This window comes from Trachypithecus francoisi, unplaced genomic scaffold, assembly GCF_009764315.1.
Source record: "Trachypithecus francoisi isolate TF-2019V2 unplaced genomic scaffold, Tfra_2.0 Lachesis_group9, whole genome shotgun sequence".
In the NCBI taxonomy this organism is placed as follows: Eukaryota; Metazoa; Chordata; class Mammalia; order Primates; family Cercopithecidae; genus Trachypithecus; species Trachypithecus francoisi.
The window spans coordinates 37,775,170-37,799,185 of record NW_022681474.1 but is presented as its reverse complement, the minus strand read 5'-3'; the positions used below and the strand labels follow the sequence as shown (position 1 = coordinate 37,799,185).

Sequence of the window (24,016 nt, the reverse complement as noted above, 5' to 3'; positions counted from 1 at the left end):
GCCGAGGCAGGCGGATCACCTGAGGTTAGGAGTTTGAGACCAGCCTGGCCAACATGGTGAAACCCTGTCTCTACTACAAATACGAAGATTAGCTGGGTGTGGTAGCGGGCGCCTGTAATCCAAGCTACTTGGGAGGCTGAGGCAGGAGAATCGCTTGAACCCAGGAGGCGGAGGTTGTAGTGAGCTGAAATCTCGCCACTGCATTCCAGCCTGGGCGACAAGAGTGAGACTCTGTCTCAAAATAAATAAATAAATAGGAAATATTCATCATGTAGAACACAGCTTTTTTTTTTCTTTTCCTTTTTTTTTTTTTTTTGAGACTGAGTCTTGATCTGTCGCCAGGCTGGAGTGCAGTGGCACGATCTTGGCTCACTGCAACCTCTGCCTCCTGGGTTCAAGTGATTCTCCTGCCTCAGCCTCCTAAGTGGCTAGGACTATAGGTGTGCACCACCACACCCAGCTAATTTTTGTATTTTTAGTAGAGACGAGGTTTTACCATGTTGGCCAGGGTGGTCTCAAAACCTTGACCTCATGATCTGCCTGCCTTGGCCTCCCAAAGTGTGGGGATTATAGGCGTGAGCCACTGCACCTGGCCAGAACACAGCATCTTACATAGTGTTTATTTTCCCAAGTAGAGTGCTTAAAAAAAAAAAAAAAATTTCTCTGACCTGATTAAAAAAACTGTGATTCTGTCTTGATCTCAGAAATTTGTGTTTATTAGTAAGAAATATTTAACCTTCTCATTTTTATAATGTCCCAAAAGTAACACTTGATTTATTTAGTAATCAGTTCATTAAAAAAATTTTTTTTTTTTTTTTTTGAGGCGGAGTCTCGCTCTGTCGCCCGGACTGGAGTGCAGTGGCCGGATCTCAGCTCACTGCAAGCTCCGCCTCCCGGGTTTACGCCATTCTCCTGCCTCAGCCTCCCGAGTAGCTGGGACTACAGGCGCCCGCCACCTCGCCCGGCTAGTTTTTGTATTTTTAGTAGAGACGGGGTTTCACCGTGTTAGCCAGGATGGTCTCGATCTCCTGACCTCGTGATCCGCCCGTCTCGGCCTCCCAAAGTGCTGGGATTACAGGCTTGAGCCACCGCGCCCGGCCAAAAATGTTTATTTTTTAAACAATTACTCTACCATGAGGGCAAATTTGGTTATAGCATATATAATGGTTTGTTTAATCTTTGGTTGGTAAAAACATACTTTGAGGCTTTTATTTTATTAGAATCTTGACGTGCTATATTTGGGGGTAAAATATATGTTAATGCCTTACTCTAGATGAGTAAAAAGTAATGATAATACATGTTTCTTGTGAAGGGAAAATAAAGTCCAGTTTTATTTTACTATATATCAAATAATAATAAAAAAAGATTAGTGATTTCAGTCTTTCAGAAATGGTTGGCATCCCTCTGCCTTAGTTCTTATCTCATTTGTAAAGGATTGAGTTCTTCCTTAATGTTTTCTCCTGGTATGAGAATGTGGTTATATTCTTTCTTAGGTAATTGATATGAATCTAACCCGGTTTTTTTTTTTTTTTTTTTTCTTTTTTAGTTACTTTAAGTTGAAATGTAAAGGAGCAGTTGGTCCTGTACGTTTCCAGGCTTCTCTGTGATAATTGATAATCACAATCATGACCCTAAAGCATCAGGAAAATACTGTATACCATATGCTCAGATATATATATATATATATCTGATATATATATTTCTCTCTCTATATATATCTGATATATATATATATCAGATAGAGATAGAGACAGAGTCTCACTCTGTTGCCCAGGCTGGAGTGCAGTGGCGTAGTCTAGGCTCACTGCAACCTCCGCCTACTCAGGTTTAAGTGATTCTCTTGCCTCACCCTCCCGAGTAGCTGGGACTACAGGCATGCGCCCCCATGGCCAGCTAATTTTTGTGTTTTTAGTAGAGATAGGGTTTCACCATGTTGGCCAGGTGGTCTTGAACTCCTGACTTCAAGTGATCCACCGGCCTTGGCCTCCCAAAGTCTGGGATTTCAGGCGTGAGCCACTGCACCCGGCCTACTTAAAAAATTTTTTTTCAGAAAAGAGGGAGCTGCCTTACATTTCAGTCTATATTTATTACACTCCTAATGTACATTTCTCTCTCACTTTCTTTATTTTGCAAAGCAAAGTACTATTCAGTAAAGAGCCTGAAACTGCTTCAGTCCAAGCTGATTTTGAATGCATAAAGATTTACTTGTTGGATTCAGTAAAAAAGGAATAAGAAAAACTTACTATATAGTAATTTTTCCTAGGTATATGACCTCAAAATTGTGCTAGATGCCATTGAAATAAACATTCATGTTTTCCATTACACTCAACAAATATCACTTAAAAACAGTACAGTTGGTGATTTCTTATAGAAATCATAAATATGTACTGCAGAGTGAAAAAACCAACTACTTAACTGTGATGAAATGGGAACTTTTGGTTAAATTTGTAGGGATAGGCCAGGTGCAGTGGCTCATGCCTGTAATCCCAGAACTTTGGGAAGCCAAGGCGGGCAGATCACCTGAGGTCCGGAGTTTGACACCAGCCTGGCCAACATGGTGAAACCCAGTCTCTACTAAAAATACAAAAATTAGCTGGGCATGATGGCGGATGCTGTAATCTCAGCTACTCGGGAGGCTGAGGCAGGAGTATCTCTTGAACCCAGGAGGCGAAGGTTGCAGTGAGCTGAGTTCGCGCCACTGCATTCCAGCCTGGGCAACAGAACAAGACTCCATCTCAAAAAAAAAAAAAAAAAAAAATTACAGGGATAAATTTACAGTGATAACATTTTACACATATGCAAAAAGTGCTGTATCTCAAACAGTTTAGATGGAAATGAAGATGATTTGCTTTCAGAATGTGTATTAGGTGACTCAAAAAGTGACTCCAATGATAAGGAATGCACTGGTTTAGAATTTATGCATAAAGATTTTGAATGAGGCCGGGCGCGGTGGCTCAAGCCTGTAATCCCAGCACTTTGGGAGGCCGAGACGGGTGGATCACGAGGTCAGGAGATCGAGACCATCCTGGCTAGCCCGGTGAAACCCCATCTCTACTAAAAAATACAAAAAACTAGCTGGGCGAGGTGGCAGGCGCCTGTAGTCCCAACTTGGGAGGCTGAGGCAGGAGAATGGCGTAAACCTGGGAGGCGGAGCTTGCAGTGAGCTGAGATCCGGCCACCGCACTCCAGCCTGGGCGACAGAGCAAGACTCCGTCTCAAAAAAATAAAAAAATTTGGAATGAAAGTGTTTTGTGAAACATTAAGGTAGGAGAAAAATCAATGTTTTGAAATTATGATTTATTATTTTAAGCCTACTAAATTAATTTACATTTCAGAAGTAAACATATCTATATCTCTAGAAGTGTATAGTCAAGTTGGTCAGAAAACACTGTTTTTATGTTCTTGTTAGAAAGGGATAAGGTAAATCACCTTGTATTTGGAATTTCTTTCTATTTAGGCTTATTTGGTATTAAAGTGTTGTGGGGGTTTTTTGAGATGGTGTCTCGTTGTGTTGCCCCGGCTGGTCTCCAATTTCTGGCCTCAAGAGATCCTCCTGCCCCAGCCTCCCAAGTAGTTGTGATTACAGACATGCTCCAATACTCCCAGCATTAAATTGTATTTTTTGTACTTCATTTAAGGTAAAGAATATCTAATACTATAATACAATATTTTGAGAGTTCTGCCTACAAATGGTTTGGCTTAAACAAAAAAGCTTTGGTTATTCTGAAAGAACTTAATTTTGTGAGACAACTCAGTTCTCTAATAATTCTCAATAAAGAACATGTTAATATAAATAGCTTTAAAAGTGGTATAATTTACTTACTATTTAGAAAAACAGTTCTATCCAATAAATGAAGAAGAAAGAAAAATCTCTGCTTTACAATTTTTATTCTTATCTAGATCCAATTATTGGTTTTTAAGTTAATATATTTTTGGTGACTTATTTTTTATTAATTAAAAAAATTTGCAGCTGTCCCTTTCCCCCCAACACATCGCTTGACATCTGAAGAAGTATTTGATTTGGATGGGATACCCAGGGTTGATGTTCTGAAGAACCACTTGGTAAAAGAAGGTCGAGTAGATGAAGAAATTGCACTTAGAATTATCAACGAGGGTGCTGCCATCCTTCGGAGAGAGAAAACTATGATAGAAGTAGAAGCTCCAATCACAGGTAAGCTTATTCATGTTTTGGGTATTGTTTTTATTATGTCGTTGTTTAGTTGCCTGGATTTAAAACTTACTGTTTTCAATGATACTGTATACTAAACCAATATTACTTGGACATTATCTTGAATTTCCAAATTATTTTTCATACTTAAAAAAGATTGCCTGTTTTCAGTGAATAGACATGATTCTAAATAATCTGAGTGTAGAAGTTAGTCTAATATGCTTTTGTTAAGGTTTCATCAATTGTGTTGACCATACTTCAATTTGATTCAATACTTAGCTTTGCTTTCAATTGTTAGGGTCAAATACCTTGATATCATATCAGATGCCAAAAGTGACCATTTAGAGAGCGACAGAAAGTATTGAGTTAGAATGGATATTTTAACTGCCACCATTGTAATTTTGTCATCTTGAAACTTAAAACACATCCTTGGAGTCCTAGAGACGATCTTTATAAATGTAGATGACAGTTTGTCACTGACCACAAATTTCGTTATTTCTGTTACATCTTTTTCTAGATCTTGAGCATATGAACACTTGGTTACACATCATCCTAATCATGACTCTTCACAGACTACTTCCTTCTCAGACATTTCTTGATAGCATTTATACTATGTCTTTTGTAAAATACATTTTAACTTAACTAAAATTTGTTATTTTAGAGATTTTTTTGCCTTGTCTAATAATCTTCTTGTTTCAGTGTGTGGTGACATCCATGGCCAATTTTTTGATCTGATGAAACTTTTTGAAGTAGGAGGATCACCTGCTAATACACGATACCTTTTTCTTGGCGATTATGTGGACAGAGGTTATTTTAGTATAGAGGTAATAATCATAAACTGTCATTTGATTTGCTGTTAAGTGTTAACATAGATGCTTTCCCTTAATCCTAGTTTTCACAAGTACCTGTGTTAGGTTTTTTTTTTTTAATAACTCTGCATATTCTGAAGTTTTTATGAAAAGCTACTGTTTATTCCTGTTCTGTCTTTCAAACAATTCAAATAAATTTGTTTGGATAACTCTGTTTATATATTTATAATTGCCATTTTTTCCCTAGTGGAATTTATGAGCAGACTGAGGGGTCTTTATTGCCCTGTTAACTAGTGGCCTTAAAAAGTTAGTGCTATTTATCTCTCTTGCCCCTAAAGGCGTTAAACCATGTGAAAAAAGATTACTTGAATTCTCTCTGATTAAATAAAGTATACTGTGATTTTTTTACTGCTTGAGCCCTAGTGCTTCTGTTTCTCCTTATGTAGCTATTAAGACTCAAGTATATCATATGGAATCTTTGTGTATTTGAAAAGTATTAATTTTTTTTTTTTTTTTTTTTTGAGACAGAGTCTTGCTCTGTCACCCAGGCTGGAGTGCAGTGGCTGGATCTCAGCTCACTGCAAGCTCCGCCTCCCAGGTTTACGCCATTCTCCTGCCTCAGCCTCCTGAGTAGCTGGGACTACAGGCGCCCACCACCCCACCCGGCTAGTTTTTTGTGTTTTTTTTTAGTAGAGATGGGGTTTCACTGTGTTAGCCAGGATGGTCTCGATCGCCTGACCTCGTGATCTGCCCGTCTCGGCCTCCCAAAGTGCTGGGATTACAGGCTTGAGCCACCGCGCCCGGCCTAATTTGTTTTTAAAACCTTGAGGCATTAAAATGACCTTTTGATTATCACTTAACAGTAGATGGTTCCTTTTGCTCCTTTTTCTTTTTTCTTTTTCTTTTTTTTTTTTTTTTTTTGAGACAGTGTCTTACTCTGTGGCCCATGCTGAAGTACAGTGGCACCAGCATGGCTCAATGTAGCCTTGACCTCTTGAGCTCAAGGGATCCTTCTGTCCCAGTCTCTCAAATAGCTGGGACCACAGGTGCACACTACCATGCCTAGACTAATTTTTAATTTTTTTGTAGCAGTTGAGTCTCCTATGTTGCCCAGGCTGGTCTTGAACTCCTGGGCTCAAGTGATCCTCCCGCCTTGGTCTCCCAAAGTGTTGAGATTACAGATGTGACCCTTGTTGCCCTGCCATCTTTTTAAATTATATAAATAAAATTCTGTAACTATAGAACAATATGTATTTTCCAATATGTACATTTTCTTTTTTTTAATGAAAAGGGGATCATATTATAATATTGTCTGTAACTTGCTTTTTCATACATCCCTACACCGAATATCTTTCCAAGTCAGTAAATATAAACTTGTAGCATCGTTTCAATAGCTACATTGTTTTCCACCTAATAACAAACTTTAATTAATTAATTCCTTGTGGTTAGGCAATGAAGATGTTCCCAGTTTTTTGCCTTTACAAATGATGCTTCAATACGTCATATTATTCATACATCTTTACATACTTGCCCGATTATTTTTGTATGACAAATTCCTAGAGGTAGAATTGTGGGGTCAAATTTCTACCAATAGATAGCTGTGTTGCACATTTAATATGTTGTAAGCACGTTTTAGGCACTGAACACATGTCAATTAATACAATAATATTAATGAGGTAAGTACTGTTGTTTTATTCATTTTATAGATGAGGAACCTGAGGCTTAGAGAGGTTAAGTAACTTGCCCAAGGTTGTATTATTAGTAAACAGCATAGCCAGGCAATGTGACTCCAAGCATGTGCTTTTAACCACCTTTCCTAGTAGGTATTGAAACCTTACCTGGTGAATTTACGTTGGTTACTGTTGTTTATATCCCCTTCTCCAGTGTTTCCAATATACCTTTTTTCTGAGGTGTGCTAGGATTCTCAAGAGTGGAAGGAAGTTCTAGACTCTGTCAGTCCTGCTTCCCTTAGGAATTTTACTATCTTGAGTTCTTCTGCCTCCTGCTGATAGTTGATTATTAGCCTCATCAGCTTTTCCCAAATTATCACAGGGCTTCAGGCAAATCAGAAAATGGCCCATCCTAACAAAAAAATTTCAGGCATTTGACAAAAGCAATAAAATAAACAGTTTTATGACGCTTATTTGGTAAATAAGTTGGTGTGCATATCCTTGCATAAGATTGTTTTGTAGCTGACTCTTTTTTTTTTTTTTTTTTTTTTGAGACAGACTGTTACTCTGTCGCCTAGCCTGGAGTGCAATGGTGTGATCTCGGCTCACTGCAACCTCTGCCTCCCAGGTTCAAGCGATTCTCCTGCCTCAGCCTCCCGAGTAGTTGGGACTACAGGTGCCCACCAACACTCCCGGCTAGTTTTTGTATTTTTAGTAGAGACAGGGTTTCGCCATGTTGGTCAAGCTGGTTTCGAACTCCTGACCTCAGGTGGTCTGCCTGCCTCAGCCTCCCGAAGTGCTGGGATTATAGGCGTGAGCCACCGTGCCTGGATGTAGCTGATTCTTTTAATACCTTTTGTTGTTATAAAAGGAAAATAACAAAGACTCAAAATAAGCAATGAGAACAGATTTCCCTGATTTTATTACTTTTTTCCCTTTTGAATAAAATGAAGGTGTGAATAGTTACACGTCTAAATATACCTTAATTTATTAACAATAAAGTTTGGTTGGGTGTGGTGGCTCCCACCACACCTGTAATCCCAGCACAGGTTGGCCAAGTCAGGCAGATTGCTTGAACCTAAGAGTTCGAGACCAGCTAGGGAAGCATGGTGAAACCCTGTCTCCACAAAAAAATACAGAAACTTAGCTGGGCCTGGTGGCATGTGCCTGTAAGTCCCAGCTGCTCAAGAGACCGAGGTAGGAGGATTGCTTGAGCCCAGAAGGTTGAGGCTGCAGTGAGCAGTAATTGTGCCACTCCAACCTGGGTTACAGTGAGACCTTGTCTCTAAAAATAAAAAAGTTTGTTTCTTCTTTTTGCATATGATTATATACCATGCTTATTTCCATATGAAATAGTTCTTCCTTTTTTAAGCAAATAAGTAAAATGTGAGTCTCTTATGATAAACCTATTTAGAGAACAGCATCTGCTATAATGTTTAATAATATTTTTATTTAAAAAATTACATTTGCATTGAATTAGTTCAGATAATAAGCACTTACCATATGTAAGGCAATATTCATAATCAACTAAACAAACATAAAACATGGACCTTCCCTTCATTAGGTAGCATGGCATAATGCTTAAGATCAGAGGATCAGAATCCTGTCTCCATCACTTAGAAGTTTTGTGGTTTTGGACAAGTTACTTAAGATCTTTGCTTCAGTTTCTCATTTGTAAAATAAAGATGATATTACATACTTCATAGTGTTGTTTAAGGAATAAATTAGGAGAATTAATTATATAGTGCTTCACACATTGTAAGTACTCAGTAAATGTTAGCTGCTGTTATTTTGACATTGTTATTTTATTTACTAATAGACATCTGTAGACCAGTGTGCTAATTGTTTTTATATTGGGCAGTCTGTAAATCAAAAGTAATTAAATAGATTGTTTGACTCATTCATTCAGCAAATATTTATTGCTCTTCTCCTATCTGCTAGCTACTTTTCTAGGAGTGGAGAATCAAAAGTGAATAAGATGACAAAATCTGTGATTTTGTGGTGCTTATAGTTTAGTAAGGGACAAAGAAAGATAATAGGGGATGGTAAGGTTAATAGAGGAAAAGGAGCAAAGATCAAGCAGCTTCATTAAACAAAAATATAAGATAAATTCACTAGAAAAATTTTCTTTTGCAGTGTGTCTTATATTTATGGGTTCTGAAGATTCTATACCCAAGCACATTATTTCTTCTGAGAGGCAACCATGAATGCAGACACCTTACTGAATATTTTACCTTTAAGCAGGAATGTGAGTACTGCCAGGAGAAATGTTTTTACTTCCTCAGTATTCTTTTGGACTTACGTGTGTAGTAAGAGTTTTGAGGACTTTACAGTGCAACATGTAAGGATAGGTTTCATGTCCACACATAAAGCTTTGAGGAAAGTTGTCGAGCACTCTTTGGTATTTAATGGTATTTAATTGAGAAGTTTTTGGTGGGGCATGGTGGTTCACGCCTGTAATCGCAGCACTTTGGGAGGCCCAGGCAGGCGGATTGCCTGAACTCAGGAGTTGGAGACCAGCCTGGCCAACATGGTGAAACACCATCTCCACCAAAAGTACAAAAAAAAAAAAAAATTAGCTGGATGTGGCAGTGTACTCCTATAGTCCCAGCTACTTAGGAGGCTGAGGTGGGAGGATCACTTGAGCCTGGGAATCGGAGGTTGTAGTGAGCTGAGATCATCCCACTGCATTCCAAACTGGTCTGTAGAGTCAGTCCCTGTCTCAAAAAAAAAAAAAATTCATTTCAGAATTTCCTATTACGTTTAACTTTTACAAACATACTTAGTAGTTTAGAGTTTTTTATATAAGTTTTAATGTTAAAATTAATTTTTCTAAGCTGGGCATGGTGGCTCACACCTGTAATCCCAGTGCTTTGGGAGGCCGAGGCCGGTGGATCACCTGAGGTCAGGAGTTTGAGACCAGCCTGGCCAACATGGCGAAATACCATCTCTACTAAAAATACAAAAATTAGCCAGATATGGTTATATATGCCTGTAATCCCAGGTACTCAGGAGGCTGAGGCAGGAGAATCATTTGAACCTGGGAGGCAGAGGTTGCAGTGAGCCGAGATTGTGCCATTGTACTCCCAGCCTGGGCAACAAGAGCGAAACTCTGTCTCAGGAAAAAAAAAAAAAAATGTATACATTTTTTCTAACAGGAAAAAATAAAAACCAAAAGAAAAAAATGTTTTTTTGCATGGAGATTTTTGTCCTTCAATCTTGAGGCATTCCTGTAAGGAATCCTAACAAATTGTTTATCCTGTTATCATTGCAGATCATTTCAATCATGCTATTAATGATTGAAATTCTTTAAAAAAAAATTTTTTTTTGTATCATTGTTTTAAGACTAGTCAGGTACAGTAGTTGGTGAAATTCTTAACCTACAATGTTTATCCCTTTTCTCTCTCAAATTATTACCGCAATGGTAATCTAATACTTGTGAGTAACCATGTTACAGAACAAGGTTAGGCCTTTTTCACACATCAAACCTTTGTGCTTTTTAATTATTTTAATTATTTTTATTTTTTTTTGAGACAGTCTCGCTCTGTCGCCCTGGCTGGAGTGCAGTGGTGCGATCTGGGCTCATAGCAACCTCCTCCTCCTGGGTTCAAGTGTTCTTCTGCCTCAGCTTCCCAAGTAACTGGAATTACAGGCACGTGCCACCACGCCCTGCTAATTTTTGTGTTTTTAGTAGAGGCAGGGTTTCACCACGTTGGCCAGGCTGGTCTCTAACTCCTGACCTCAAGTGATCCACCTGCGTCGTCCTCCCAAAGTCCTGGAATTACAGGTGTGAGCCATTGTACCTGGCCTGACTTTGTGCTTTTTAAATTAATATTCATGACTGTATTAAGTAGAGTTAAATTCTAAAAACAGAAATAATTTCAACGTTTTGAGACTCAAAACATGATCCATTAAAGATCATATTAACTAGAGACTTGCAGTAAAAGGAGAAAAATACAACGATGGGTAGTGGCAGAAGTGGCATACTCTTACAACATCAAGGATCAGGCAGTTAACCTAAATGAGTAAGATAAGTCCTGGAAAGTGCATGCTTGACCTAAAAGCAGTCAAATTAGAATTTTTATTAAACCACCTTGCTAGAAAACAGGTTCGTTAGCACACTACCAGTTTAGAACCTCTGGTACTGGATATATATATAGTTTTTTAAAATATTTGAATGTTATAGTGTTAAAACAGGAAGTAGGAACTAAGTTCTTTTTCTTTGCTTAGATAAATAACAAACCACCTACCAAAATGTCATCAAAACCAAAATACGCAGGAATTTAAAGTTACAAAGGAGCAAAGGAAAGTGCATGACATCTCTCTAAAAGTAAATGATAGTTTGATTTGGTAGAGTTTTGTCTTTCTTGTGTTTCTATATTGGCTTCCTGCTTCACTGCCCATTTTTAAGTATTCATTGTAGACAAGAGGAACCCCTCAGCTTTTCTGACATAAGAGTATGCTATTACTTTTATTTTTCAGAAAAACTGGATGAACTTTGAATTTTGTTGTGATGATGTAGTCGTCTTGCCTGTAATAACAATAGTCATTGACTCTTAGAGTAAAATAAAGCAAGTATTAAAATGATTTTAACCTCAACTATAGTTCTCATTTTGCCTTATTTGGCTAATAAAGGTGAAGGGTTGAGCTGTTTTTAAGAGATTTCTTTTTTTTTTTTTTTTTTTTGAGATAGAGTCCCACTCTGTCGCCTAGGCTGGAGTGCAAGTGGCATGATCTCGGCTTACTGCCACCTCCACCTCCTGGGTTCAGGTGATTCTCGTGCCTCAGCCATTGAGTCTCTGGGATTACAGGCGCACACCACCATGCCTGGCTAATTTTTGTATTTTTAGTAGAGATGGTGTTCTGCCATGTTGGCCAGGCTGGTCTCGAACTCCTGGCCTCAAGTGATCTGCCCGCTTTGGCCTGTCTATATTTGCTGGGATTAGAGGTGTGAGCCACCGTGCCTTGCCTGTTTTTAGAGATTTGACTTATTTATTTTTAATAATACTTGATGACATTTTTGCTGAATAATCCAAAATAATTTTAGAGAGCAAATATTTTGCTTCATAAGACATATCCAGAATAATTTTAGAGAGAGCAAATATTTTGTCTTCATAAGACTGATAACATTGCATATTTTTGTTGATTCTTATGGGGGAAGATGCTTTCCTTAAAAAATATTGTGTGCAGTAAAATTTATTCTCTGTGGTATTTACTTCTGTGACTTTTGACACTACATAGAGTTGCCCACTACCACTATCATGATACAGAAAAGTTTTATCGTGCCATAAATTCTCTCTTGCTACCTTTTTATAGTCACTCCTTCACTCACTCTGAAACCCTGGCCACCACTTTGCTGTTTACTGTCTCTGTAGTTTTCTTGCAATCTGTCTGTCTGTGTATCTGTCTGTCTGTCTATCTGGGCTATTACCTTTTACAATGGAAACTGTAACTATCTCAATTTCATTATAAATAGCTATAAGATATAAAGGAGGGGAGAGAACAAGAAATAAAAATCTAATATATACGTTTTTAAAATGGTCAACCAGTAATGTAATTTTCAATTAATTTTTTGTTTTTCTAGGTAAAATTAAGTATTCGGAAAGAGTCTATGAAGCTTGTATGGAAGCTTTTGATAGTTTGCCTCTTGCTGCACTTTTAAACCAACAGTTTCTTTGTGTTCATGGTGGACTTTCACCAGAAATACACACACTGGATGATATTAGGAGAGTACGTATATATTTTACTTCCAAGATTGATTTCTATTTATAGTACATTGTTGAGTAGAGTAGAAGTTTCACACTTCTCTTCACTGCCAAGATTAGGTAATAGTAAAAATTAATATACTGATATCTTAAGGAAATAGCTTCTGTTTATTCACAATAATATACTATGAACTGTATTCAAAGTTGGTATATTTTCCTATGCACATTTTGTCCTTACTTTGTGATGAGTTACTTCTTTCTTTTCTTTCTTTCACAGTTAGATAGATTCAAAGAGCCACCTGCGTTTGGACCAATGTGTGACTTGTTATGGTCCGATCCTTCTGAAGATTTTGGAAATGAAAAATCACAGGAACATTTTAGTCACAATACAGTTCGAGGATGTTCTTATTTTTATAAGTAAGGAAAAATATCCAAGATTAATCACATTTTAGTTGTTAACATAGTATATGCTTCATACAAAAAAAATTATTTTACTTAATTTACTCTTTTTCCCCCACAGCTATCCAGCAGTGTGTGAATTTTTGCAAAACAATAATTTGTTATCGATTATTAGAGCTCATGAAGCTCAAGATGCAGGGTAAGAATTCTGTTTCCCTGACCCAAATTAACACCTGAAATATAAATCAAACTTAGTAACCATGATTGATGCTTTACGATGCATATTAAGCTATTTGTTTTGCAGCTATAGAATGTACAGAAAAAGTCAAACTACAGGGTTCCCTTCATTAATAACAATTTTTTCGGCACCTAATTACTTAGATGTCTACAATAATAAAGGTAAGATGTTGTTGATAAAAAAAAATTGTTAAACAACTTAGTATTTTAATAGACTTTTAATATAATAAAAAAGGGGTGTTGTTTGAAACTATTAGTATCCACATTCTTTATAAATAACTGTAAGATATAAGGGAGGGGAGAGAACAATAAATAAAAATCCAAAATGTGAAACTAAGTAATACGTAACCCCATTCCACAACTTGTCTCTCGAAAAAACCGTTTTGTAAAATGTGCTGAGTTAAGTGCGTCAAACAAAACCAAAGATGATTTTCTCAAACTCCCCTTTCTTAAATCTTTTCCCTTATTGAGGATGTTTTCTTGTTTGTATAAAGCTGCTGCTGCTGCTTTGATGATTTTATTTGCACTGTCTACTTGTTTAGTTTATCATGTTTCTTGTTTTATGTTCACTGATCTAGGTTCTTTCCCTTTCTTATTTCCTTCTTTTACCTCCACAGTCTTATCACTGCCCCATGAAGATCTGTATTTGAGCTTTTTTTAAAAAATTAATCCAGTTTCATCTCATTTGAGATTCTTCTCTTTCTTTTTACTGCTTTTTTCCTTTGCCTTCTGTTCCAGTGATTTTCATTTCCCCACCTTCCCTGAAAATTTGACCTGTCTATAGTAATTGGATTTCATTTTATTTTGAATACAATTTATTAACAGAAAGTGCCAAAGGGTCTTAATCTAGTTAAGTGTGTGCCAAGGACATTGAAGATGAGATTGGGTATGTTTATGTAGTTTACATCTTTGGAAGATGAAATTAAGAGGCCAGCTTCTCTTCTGTCTTGACATGTCTGGAATTCAGTTGACTATGCCATAGCTTCAGGATCAGACTGGAGTGGATGTGCCAAGAGGAAAGAACAGAAGGTTAAAGACTTTAAAAAGGACATTTAGAGAGAGAATGAGGTCATTGCTAAATAAGGGTCATGGTGTAAGTTCAAAAGAGTAACAGAGGAAGAGTTTTTTTGGATGATGAGAGGTGATGGTTAAAAGATTAAAACATTTGCCTGAGACCAAACAGTAGCATGCTGGATAACTTTGGTACAGAATATGCTACAAGAACTTATACTATAGATGTCTTATGAAATATGACTTCATTTTTGAAAAGAAACATCTAAGTTTTGATTCCATTCTCTCTCAGGGTCTCGCTCTGTTGCCCAGGTAGAATGCAGTAGTGCAGTCTCGGCTGACTACTACATCTGCATCCTGGGTTCAGGTGGTTCTCTTGCTTCAGCCTTCCCTAATAGCTGGGATTATAGGCACCTGCCACCTCACCCAGCTAATTTTTGTATTTTTTTTTTTTTTTTTTGAGACGGAGTCTTGCTCTGTCGCCGGGGCTGGAGTGCAGTGGCCGGATCTCAGCTCACTGCAAGCTCCGCCTCCCGGGTTCACGCCATTCTCCTGCCTCAGCCTCCCGAGTAGCTGGGACTACAGACGCCCGCCACCTCGCCCGGCTAGTTTTTTGTATTTTTTAGTAGAGACGGGGTTTCACCGTGTTCGCCAGGATGGTCTCGATCTCCTGACCTCGTGATCCGCCCGTCTCGGCCTCCCAAAGTGCTGGGATTACAGGCTTGAGCCACCGCGCCCGGCCAATTTTTGTATTTTTATAGAATGAGGTTTCACCATGTTCACCAAGCTTGTCTTGAACTTCTGACTTCAAGTGATCTGCCTGCTTCGGCCTCCCAAAGTGCTGGGATTATAGGCCTCAGCCACTGCACCCCTGCCCTGATTCCATTCTCAAAAACAGAACCAAGTGTTAAATTTAACTTTCTATTGGTGCTCTAATTCCTCAGCTCTGATTTCCCCTTGTTAGTATTAAGGGAGCTAGTGTTCAGTGTCGAGTTGAGTACTGCGTTACTGATTGTCCTTTGTTTGACTCAGGAGGTTAAGGGATGGATTTTTTTTTTTTTTAGTACTTATAAAAGAAACTCAAACCATTGACTGTCTTGTCAAAAATCAAATGTCTCTTTGTAGTTCTGAGTCTGTACATAAATAGTGTTAATGGTTTGAGTGTTTATGTTGTATGGGTATGTTTGTAATTTTTCATTCTATCCATAAGGCAATTTTCTAGGTTTTTCTCTCTTTTCTCCCTTACAAAAGATCTGAAAGCTTGGTATCAGCTGATAATTTTTGAGGCTAATTTAAAATGCTTTATTTTCCCACTTTGAACTGATTGTCAAAACATATAATTTAAAATACTTTTATTTCAGATGGAAATTTCATATGGGAAACAAACATAATACTTATTAAACAGTAACGTGTAGCAGGATTACTTTTGATTCTTTATTAGCCAAAATCACAAATCTTGGAATTTAACATCTGCATTCCAGTGCTTTTCATTAAAGTGAAAAAGTAACCATAAAATATTATCTACAAGACATTATACTTTTGTGTATTTTCATGTGAAATGCATTGTTTGATCTTTTTTTTTTTTTTTTTTTTGAGATGGAGTTTCGCTCTGTCGCCCAGGCTGGAGTGCAGTGGCTGGATCTCAGCTCACTGCAAGCTCCGCCTCCCGAGTTTATGCCATTCTCCTGCCTCAGCCTCCCGAGTAGCTGGGACTACAGGCGCCCGCCACCTCGCCCGGCTAGTTTTTTGTATTTTTTAGTAGAGACGGGGTTTCACCGGGTTAGCCAGGATGGTCTCGATCTCCTGACCTCGTGATCCGCCCGTCTCGGCCTCCCAAAGTGCTGGGATTACAGGCTTGAGCCACCGCGCCCGGCCTTGTCTGATCTTAAACTTCTGTGGTAGGCAGTGTAGACATATTATTCCTGTTTTATAAATGAGAAATACATTAGTTGAATAATTTACCAAGCATTGCACAGCTAATATGTGCTATAGTTTAGATGAGAATCCAGCCCTTCTAACCCAGTGTTCTCTATACAGTAATATAACCAGTAATTGAAATCTATGTAGGTCATTTAAGATTTTAATTATATCAACATATTGAAACATTAAATACCTGCATTTGAGATGAATATGTTATCTTTGGATTATTTGGTTATAATATTCTCTTTTGGTGTTTTAGTGGGATTTTTTTTTCTAAACAAAGTAAAATATTTCTTTTTAGTAGTTTTGCCTGATTTTCCATATTAAATGAAACAAATACATTCATACATTTATAAGTAAAATGTTCGAAATGGGTGGGATTTTTTTGTTTGCTTTATTACCATTCAGCTATACTTTCAGGTTGCCTGAAGCTAGAAAGATCTTAAATTCTCAATTTGTATGAACTTTAAAAACCTAGAAAATTGCTCATTGCCATTATCTGTTTCTTCTAAAAACTGAGTTTTCACAATTTTGGATTTAGTAAAAATGCATGTTCATCATTGGATTATAAAGTAAAACAAACATTCTGGAAATAATCTGGAAATTTCATTAGTAATGTGAAGACCTGACTATAGTTAGAGTTCTACATGACAGTGTTAAAAACAAAACGTGTGTTATTATTAAAAATTCGTTCCTTCCTCCCTCTACTAGCCGATTCCACTCACCCCGATCTCCCTTCCTCTTAATATTTTTCTGCTTTTATGTATTTTATATTTTTAAGACTAATTACAAATAGTTACATCGATGTTCAACTTATCTTGCAGCTGCTGTATTAAAGTATGAAAATAATGTGATGAATATTCGACAGTTTAACTGTTCTCCACATCCTTACTGGTTGCCCAATTTTATGGATGTCTTCACATGGTCTTTACCATTTGTTGGAGAAAAAGGTATAATTTTTATTTATTTTTTAATTGTTTTATTACTGTTACATTTACTCCAGTTTACTACCATAGGCACATACTTGCTAAAGGAAACTGAAGTCTAGTTTCACTGTGGTTACAGCTCTACTTGTGTCAGTGGGTGTGGACATAAGAGTCTCAAAGATATTTTAGTTAGCTGTTTACAGCCCCCATGTGAGGCTGTCTGGGGGACTGGGAGAAGACTTATAAATAGCCCAATGTCTTCAGCTGTTGGGTTTTCTTTCTTTTTTTTTTTTTCTTTAGCTTAAATCTTTTATGAAGGGGTGGAGAAATTGCTTTGAAATGGGTCCTTCTGCATATCTTAACACCATTTTGGGGCATTCCATTGAAATTCATGGGAAAATTTAGTAGCCTTCATTTTAGCAATATTAGTCATTTTAATAGCAGTTCTGTACTTTAAGAGAAATCATAAAGAGAAATTCAGATTGTAACCCAATATTCCTTCTCTTATATAAAAAATGTGTATAAAACTTTAGTAGTGATGCCTTTCTGATAATTTACAGGAACACTTGTTAGTACATAATAGGCTTTTTGAGAGAAAATAAATGCTATTTAAGAAATTCTGTTTCTGTGTTTCATTTGTAGTTCTATAGAATTCTTAGGATTTTGTTACCTATCATGTTCTTCTTTTCCATTTTAAGTTAATTTTTTTATAATGAAATGCCTCAGTTTCCATATGTGGAAAATGACAGTATGAGAGTACAGACATGATTATAAAACATTTTGTTCAGTATCCCCCTCTATTTTTTCTCACCTCTTCCATATTACAAAATGTTCCTTTCTGTATGAGATATGCCACTTCTGCCAAGGCAATTTGTAGTTCTGAAATTCAGAATTAATACTTAAACTGTGTATATTAAACAGGTTTTCTGCAGATTGCCTTTGGTGTTCTTCATTTACTCAGTAGGTCCAGTGTTAATATGGAGATAGAATTACCCTTTAGCATTTGAGAAGGGGGCCAGTTAAGGGCTTAGGTGCAAGGGATGCATTACACTTACAACCTTCTATCTTTGGTGTATGAGAAATAGTTCAATCATAGCATCATCAGACTAAAGGGAATTAAATAATTCATCCTGCTCACTCTCCTGCCCTCAGGCTAGACTGGAGCTCAACTATTTTAATGTAATATGGGAAGGATGGAGGGGCCAGGAAGATAAGGTAGGAGGAAAATGCACATTTCATAGATTCCAATTTGATTCTCTGATGGTCCCACATAAGGAAATATTTCATTATATCTAATCTAAATGTTTATGCTATGAGTATTTAAACAAGGAAAGAAATAGAGATAACAGGTTTTTCTCAACAAATGCACCTATCAAAAACCAGGGCATCATAGGGTTTTAGAGCTCATAAGTGGATTTAACAATCATTTAGCCCAACTCCTTTTGAGAGATGAAATAATTTAAGATGAATTCTGTGGATCCCTTATAAGTGAAGATGGAGAACAGTAGGCTTTTATCAGTGTTCCTACATTTGAGGTCTGGTACTAAGTGATCTTTAGTTTTTCTGTTGCCACTCTAAGTCATCTTTTATAAACAAGGAGATATTCAAACTTTTTGACCATTTTTGTTGTTTTTCTTTAGATCTTCTCTAAATTATTCACATCTCTCTAAAACTGTAAAGCTCAGATTTTAACATTACGTGCAAATAGAATTCTAGCCAGTGTTGAGCACAGTAAGAAAATCTTCTCAAACTCTTTGCATATTTTGCTATTTTAATACATGAAGGCTGTTTAGATAGTCTGACTACTTCTTGATTCTAATGAACATTTTCTTTTGGTGTGAAAAGCCGCAAGTGACATTTGTTTTACTTCCAAGAAGCCAGTTGGACTCTGGGTCTAGTTCCTGAGAAGCAACTAACCTAAGCCAGAGGCTTCCTAAGAGGCTGATTTAATCCCAAAATTAGGTGAAAACAGTGTTTCTCTACCCTTTTGGGGGCTAAGAACCCCCTCTATTTTTTTTTATAGAGACAGAGTCTCACTCTGTCACCCAGACCAGCATGCAGTGGTGCCATCATAGCCCACAGCAGCCTTGAACTCCTGGGCTTACGTAATCCTCCTGCCTTGGCGTTTTAAAGCACTGAGATTATAGGTGCGAGCCACTGCACCTAGCCAAGAACCCCTTTTCTATTTCACTAAAAATATTCCTACATTGGCCTATAGTCCCAGCTGCTAGGGAGTCTAAGGCAGGAGGATCACTCGAGCCCAGGAGTTTGAGAATACAGTGTACAATAATCACACATCTGAATAGCCACTGCACCTCAGCCTAGACAATATAGCAAAACCCAGTCTCTGAAGAAGTAAAATAACTTACACTGGGAAATTCTCAACATACACCAAGGTAGAGTGAATAATATGAATATCCTATGTACCAATTATTCATCTTCAACAATTATCAAATCATAGCCAATCTTGTATCATTTATGTCCCCATCCAGTACTCCCCACCTCATACCTCAATTATTTTTAAACAAATCTCAACTCTTTTCTATCTATAAATACTTTAGAATGTATTTCTAAAAAATACGGACTCACATTTTAAAAGTATACATAAAAACATTTATTAATTTTTTTTTTTTTTTTTGAGGCGGAGTCTCGCTGTGTCGCCCAGGCTGGAAAGCAGTGGTGCCATCTCGGCTCACTGCAAGCTCTGCCTCCCAGGTTCACGCCATTCTCCTGCCTCAGCCTCCTGAGTAGCTGGGACTACAGGCGCCTGCCACCACGCCCAGCTAGTTCATTGTGTTTTTAGTAGAGATAGGGTTTCCCTCTGTTAGCCAGGATGGTCTCGATCTCCTGACCTCGTGATCCACCTACCTCGGCCTCCCAAAGTGCTGGGATTACAGACTTGAGCCACCGCGCCCGGCCAATTTTTTTTTTTTTTTTTGAGACACAGTCTCATTCAGTTGTCCAAGCTAAAATGCAGTCTCATTCTGTTGCCCAGGCACAATCTCAGCTCACTGCAACGTCCATCTCCAGGGTTTAAGTGATTCTCATGCCTCAGCCTCCTGAGTAGTTGGGATTACAGGCATGCTGTACCACACCTGGCTAATTTTTTTATATTTAGTAGAGACGGGGTTTCACCATGTTGGCCAGGCTGGTCTCAAACTCCTGGCCTCAAGAGCTCTGTTTGCCTCAACCTCCTAAAGTGCTGGGATTACAGGTGTGAGCCACTGCCAAAAACATTAATTTCTTAATATAGAACCCCTTTGAGAATCTGATAAAAATTACGGACTTTTGCTTCAGAAAAATTCACGTATAAATGTGTGTACTCACATTTTCAGATGGTCATAGTTCTGAAATGAATTTGCAGTCTTCACACTTATTGACCCTCCTTTAGAACCTCTGTTCTAGAGGATCTAATGTTATATGATCTTCCATAGAAGGTCATACATGGAAGATTTATTTATTTACTAGATTTTTTTAAAGTGTTTTATTCAAGGTACCAAGGAAACACAGATACAAATAAGATGGGTCTTTGCAGGTTAATATGGGATCTGTGATACATAAATAATGATAATAAGATGTAATATGGTAAGTGCTCCAAGACAAACCTAGTTTTATAGGAATTGAGATGGGCTGGGCGTGGTGACTCGGGGTCGGGGCACGGTGGCTCGCGCCTGTAATCCCAGCACTTTGAGAGGCTGAGGTGGGTGGATCACGAGGTTAGGAGATCAAGACCAGCCTGGCCAAGATGGTGAAACTCTGTCTCTGCTAAAAATGCAAAAATTAGCTGGGTGTGATGGCGGGCAGCTGTCATCCCAGCTACTTGGGAGGCTGAGGCAGAGAATTGCTTGAACCTGGGAGGCGGAGGTTGCAGTGAGCCAATATTGTGCCACTGCACTCCAGACTGGGCAACAGACTGAGACTCTGTCTCAAAAAGAGGATTACACAGTGGCTCACACCTGTAATCCCAGCACTTTGAGAGGCTGAGGCAGGTGCATCACGAGGTCAGGAGATCGAGACCATCCTGGTTAACACGGTGAAACCCCGTCTCAACTAAAAATACAAAAAATTAGCTGGGCGTGGTGGCGGGTGCCTGTAGTCCCAGCTACTTGGGAGGCTGAGGCAGGAGAATGGCCTGAACCTGGGAGGTGGAGGTTGCAGTGAGCCGAGATCATGCCACTGCACTCCAACCTGGGCAACAGAGCAAGACTCTGTCTCAAAAAACAAAAAAAGAGAACGGTTATTTCTGTCAGAGGGATTAAAGTAGTTTTTGAACAGGGGCTTGAAGAATGGTGGAATTGTGCTGGTTTGTTATGAGCAACAGAATTCTAGATAAGAGAGCTTCCCGAGCCTGAGTCTGAAAGCAAGAAATCATAGGTCTCTTTGAGGGTTTAATTTGATGAGTGAGTAGGATGTATGAAGGACACTAGTAGAAAAAGAATGAAAGGTTAGGGCTAGATCATGATGATACTGATCACCACACAGAGAAGTTGGAACTTTGATAAATGGTGGGCAAGCCACTGAGATGGAATTTGACTATAGTCGTCATTTAGAAAAATTACTGCGGTGAAGTGGACTGGAAGGAAGGCTTGAGGTTGGGAGACCTGTTACACCAGAAGTCAGGCAGAGACATAATGAAGGCCTGCTAGCATTAGGAGGAACGGAGAGTGGGGAGAACCGAAAGAATGATGGAAGTAGAATCAGTGAGACTTAACAAGATTACATATTTAAGGCTAGGGAATGGTTGAAGATGACTTGGATATTTTGAGTCTGGTGAAGATAGTACCATTAACACACTCCGATGAGAAAACTCTTGTTACAACAACCCTTTACTCAGGTTATTGCTGTTCTTGATGTTCATTGGAATCTCTAGGCTTTTCAGTATGTCATTTTCTTTCTTTCTTTCTTTCTTTTTTTTTTTTTCTTGAGATAGAGTCTCGCTCTGTTGCCCAGGCTGGAGTGCAGTGGTATGATCTCAGCTCACTGCAATCTCCATTTCCCAGGTTCAAGCAGTTCTCATGCTTCAGCCTTCCAAGTTTCTGGGATTACAGGTGCGTGCCACCACACCCAGCTAATTTTTGTGTTTGTCGCAGAGACAGGGTTTCGCCATGTTGGCCAGGCTAGTCTTGAACCCCTGATCTCAAGTGATCTGCCCTCCTTAACCTCCCAAGGTGCTGGGATTGCAGATGTGAGCCACTGTACCCAGCCCAAGTCATTTTCTTACTAGTCAAATCCCTTTTTACCTCTCTTCCTTCTTAACATACCCTCAAACTCCTTTCTCTTCTGTTTTTCTACTTCATTTGTCCTATACATCTTAGGTCTAGTCAAATCCAGCCATCCATTTTCTCCATTCCTATAGCCACAGTATAGAGTGCTGTTGGAGATTTTTACGGACTTATGAATTGGCACCACCCCTTGATTTTTAACATTAGCTGAGCTCTCAGTAGAACCCTAATACCGTTTATATCCTTAGTCTGCTTTTTTCTCCCATTTTGCTTAGATAGAGTCTAAATTTTCATTTAAAAAAAATTTTATAAAGGAAAGAGGGCCAGGCGCAGTGGCACATGCCTGTAATCCCAGCACTTTGGGAGGCTGAGGTGAAAGGATCACTTGTGCCTAGGAGTTCAAGGTTGCAGTTCACTGATCGCTCCACTCCACTGCACTCCAGCCTGGGTAACAGAATGGGACTTTATCTCAAAAAAAAAAAAAAAAAAAAGGAGTTTAATTGGCTCATGGTTCTGCAGGCTGTACAAGCATAGCACTGGCATCTCCTTGGCTTTTGGGGAGGCCTCAGGGAACTTCTCATGGTGGAAGGTAAAATGGGAGCAGGCACTTCACGTGGTGAGAGCAGGAGCAAGAGAGCAAGGGGGAAGATGCCAGATACTTACAAAACAGCCAGATCTCACAAGAGTTTACTCACTATGGTGAGGACAGTACCAAAGGGATGGTGCTAAACTATTCATGAGAAATCCACCCCCATGATACAGTCACCTTTCACCAGGCTCTACCTTCAGTACTGGGGATTACAATTCAACATGTGATTTACAACATCCAAACTGTATCATTCTGCCCCTGGTCTCTATAATATCATGTCCTTCTGATATATCAAAATACAATCATCCCCTGCCAATGGTTCCCCAAAGTCTTAACTCATTCTAGCATGTAACTGAAAAGTGTGAACTCCAAAGTCTCATCTGAGACTCAAGCGAAGTTCCTTCTACCTACGAACCTGTAAAATCAAAGACAAAGTATTTCCAAGATATAATGAGGATATAGGCATTGGATAAAATAAACATTTCTGTTACAAAAGGGAGAAATTGGCTAAAAGAAAAGGGGTTCGTTCAGGCCCTGTGCAAGTCTGAAACCTAGCAGGCAGTCATTAATTTTTTTTTTCTTTTCAAGACAGAATCTTGCTCTGTCACGCCCAGGCTGGAGTGCAGTGGTGCGATCTTCACTCACTGTACCCTCTGCCTCCTGGGTTAAAGTGATTACCCTGCCTCAGCCCCCCAAGTAGCTGGGACTACAGGCATGCCCCACCATGCCTGGCTAATTTTTGTATTTTTAGTGGAGACAGGGTTTCACCATGTTGGCCAGGTTGGTCTCGTACACCCTAGCTCAAGTGATCCATGCACCTCGACCTCTTAAAGTGCTGGGATTAAGGTGTGAGCCGTCGTGCCAGTCATTAAATCTTAAAACTCCAGAATAATCATTGACTCCATGTCCTACATCCTGGGCACACTGCTTCGTTGAGTGGGCAGTTCTGTCCCTGTGGTTTTTCCACACTGAGGTTGCAAGCTGCCGGTGGCTCTACCATTCTGGAGGGCAGCAGCCCTTTCTCACACCTCCACTAGGCAGTACCTCAGTGGGGAGTTTGTGTGGGGCGTGCAGCCCTACATTTTCCCTTGTCACTGCCCTAGTAGTGTCTCTTTGTGAGGGCTCTGCCCCTGCTCTGCCTGGGCACCTAGGGTTTCTCATAAACCTGAAATCTAAGCGGAAACCACCAAGCTTCATTCACTCTTGCACTTGCCTAGAGGTTTAACACCAGGTAGTGGCTGGAGCTGGAGCAGTCCCTGGCCGTGGGGAGCAGTTGTCCTGAGGCTGTTCTGGTCAGTGGGCTCCTGCCCCACCCCCAAAACTATTCTTTCCTCTTAGGCCTCTGGGCCTATGATGGGAT

General features: G+C 38.9%; 1 protein-coding gene across 8 annotated transcripts in view; it reads left to right on the top strand.

Moving 5' to 3' along the window:
* PPP3CB (protein phosphatase 3 catalytic subunit beta) overlaps positions 1-24,016 on the top strand; it is a 61,782-nt gene that overhangs the window by 13,059 nt on the left and 24,707 nt on the right. For all 8 annotated transcript variants that reach the window (XM_033209407.1, XM_033209409.1, XM_033209403.1 and 5 more), the window contains exons 2-9: positions 3,971-4,171; positions 4,868-4,992; positions 8,784-8,895; positions 12,232-12,377; positions 12,630-12,769; positions 12,873-12,950; positions 13,056-13,150; positions 16,744-16,869. In XM_033209407.1, coding sequence (XP_033065298.1) covers positions 3,971-4,171; positions 4,868-4,992; positions 8,784-8,895; positions 12,232-12,377; positions 12,630-12,769; positions 12,873-12,950; positions 13,056-13,150; positions 16,744-16,869 — 1,023 coding nt within the window. The remainder of the gene's footprint in view (positions 1-3,970; positions 4,172-4,867; positions 4,993-8,783; positions 8,896-12,231; positions 12,378-12,629; positions 12,770-12,872; positions 12,951-13,055; positions 13,151-16,743; positions 16,870-24,016) is intronic.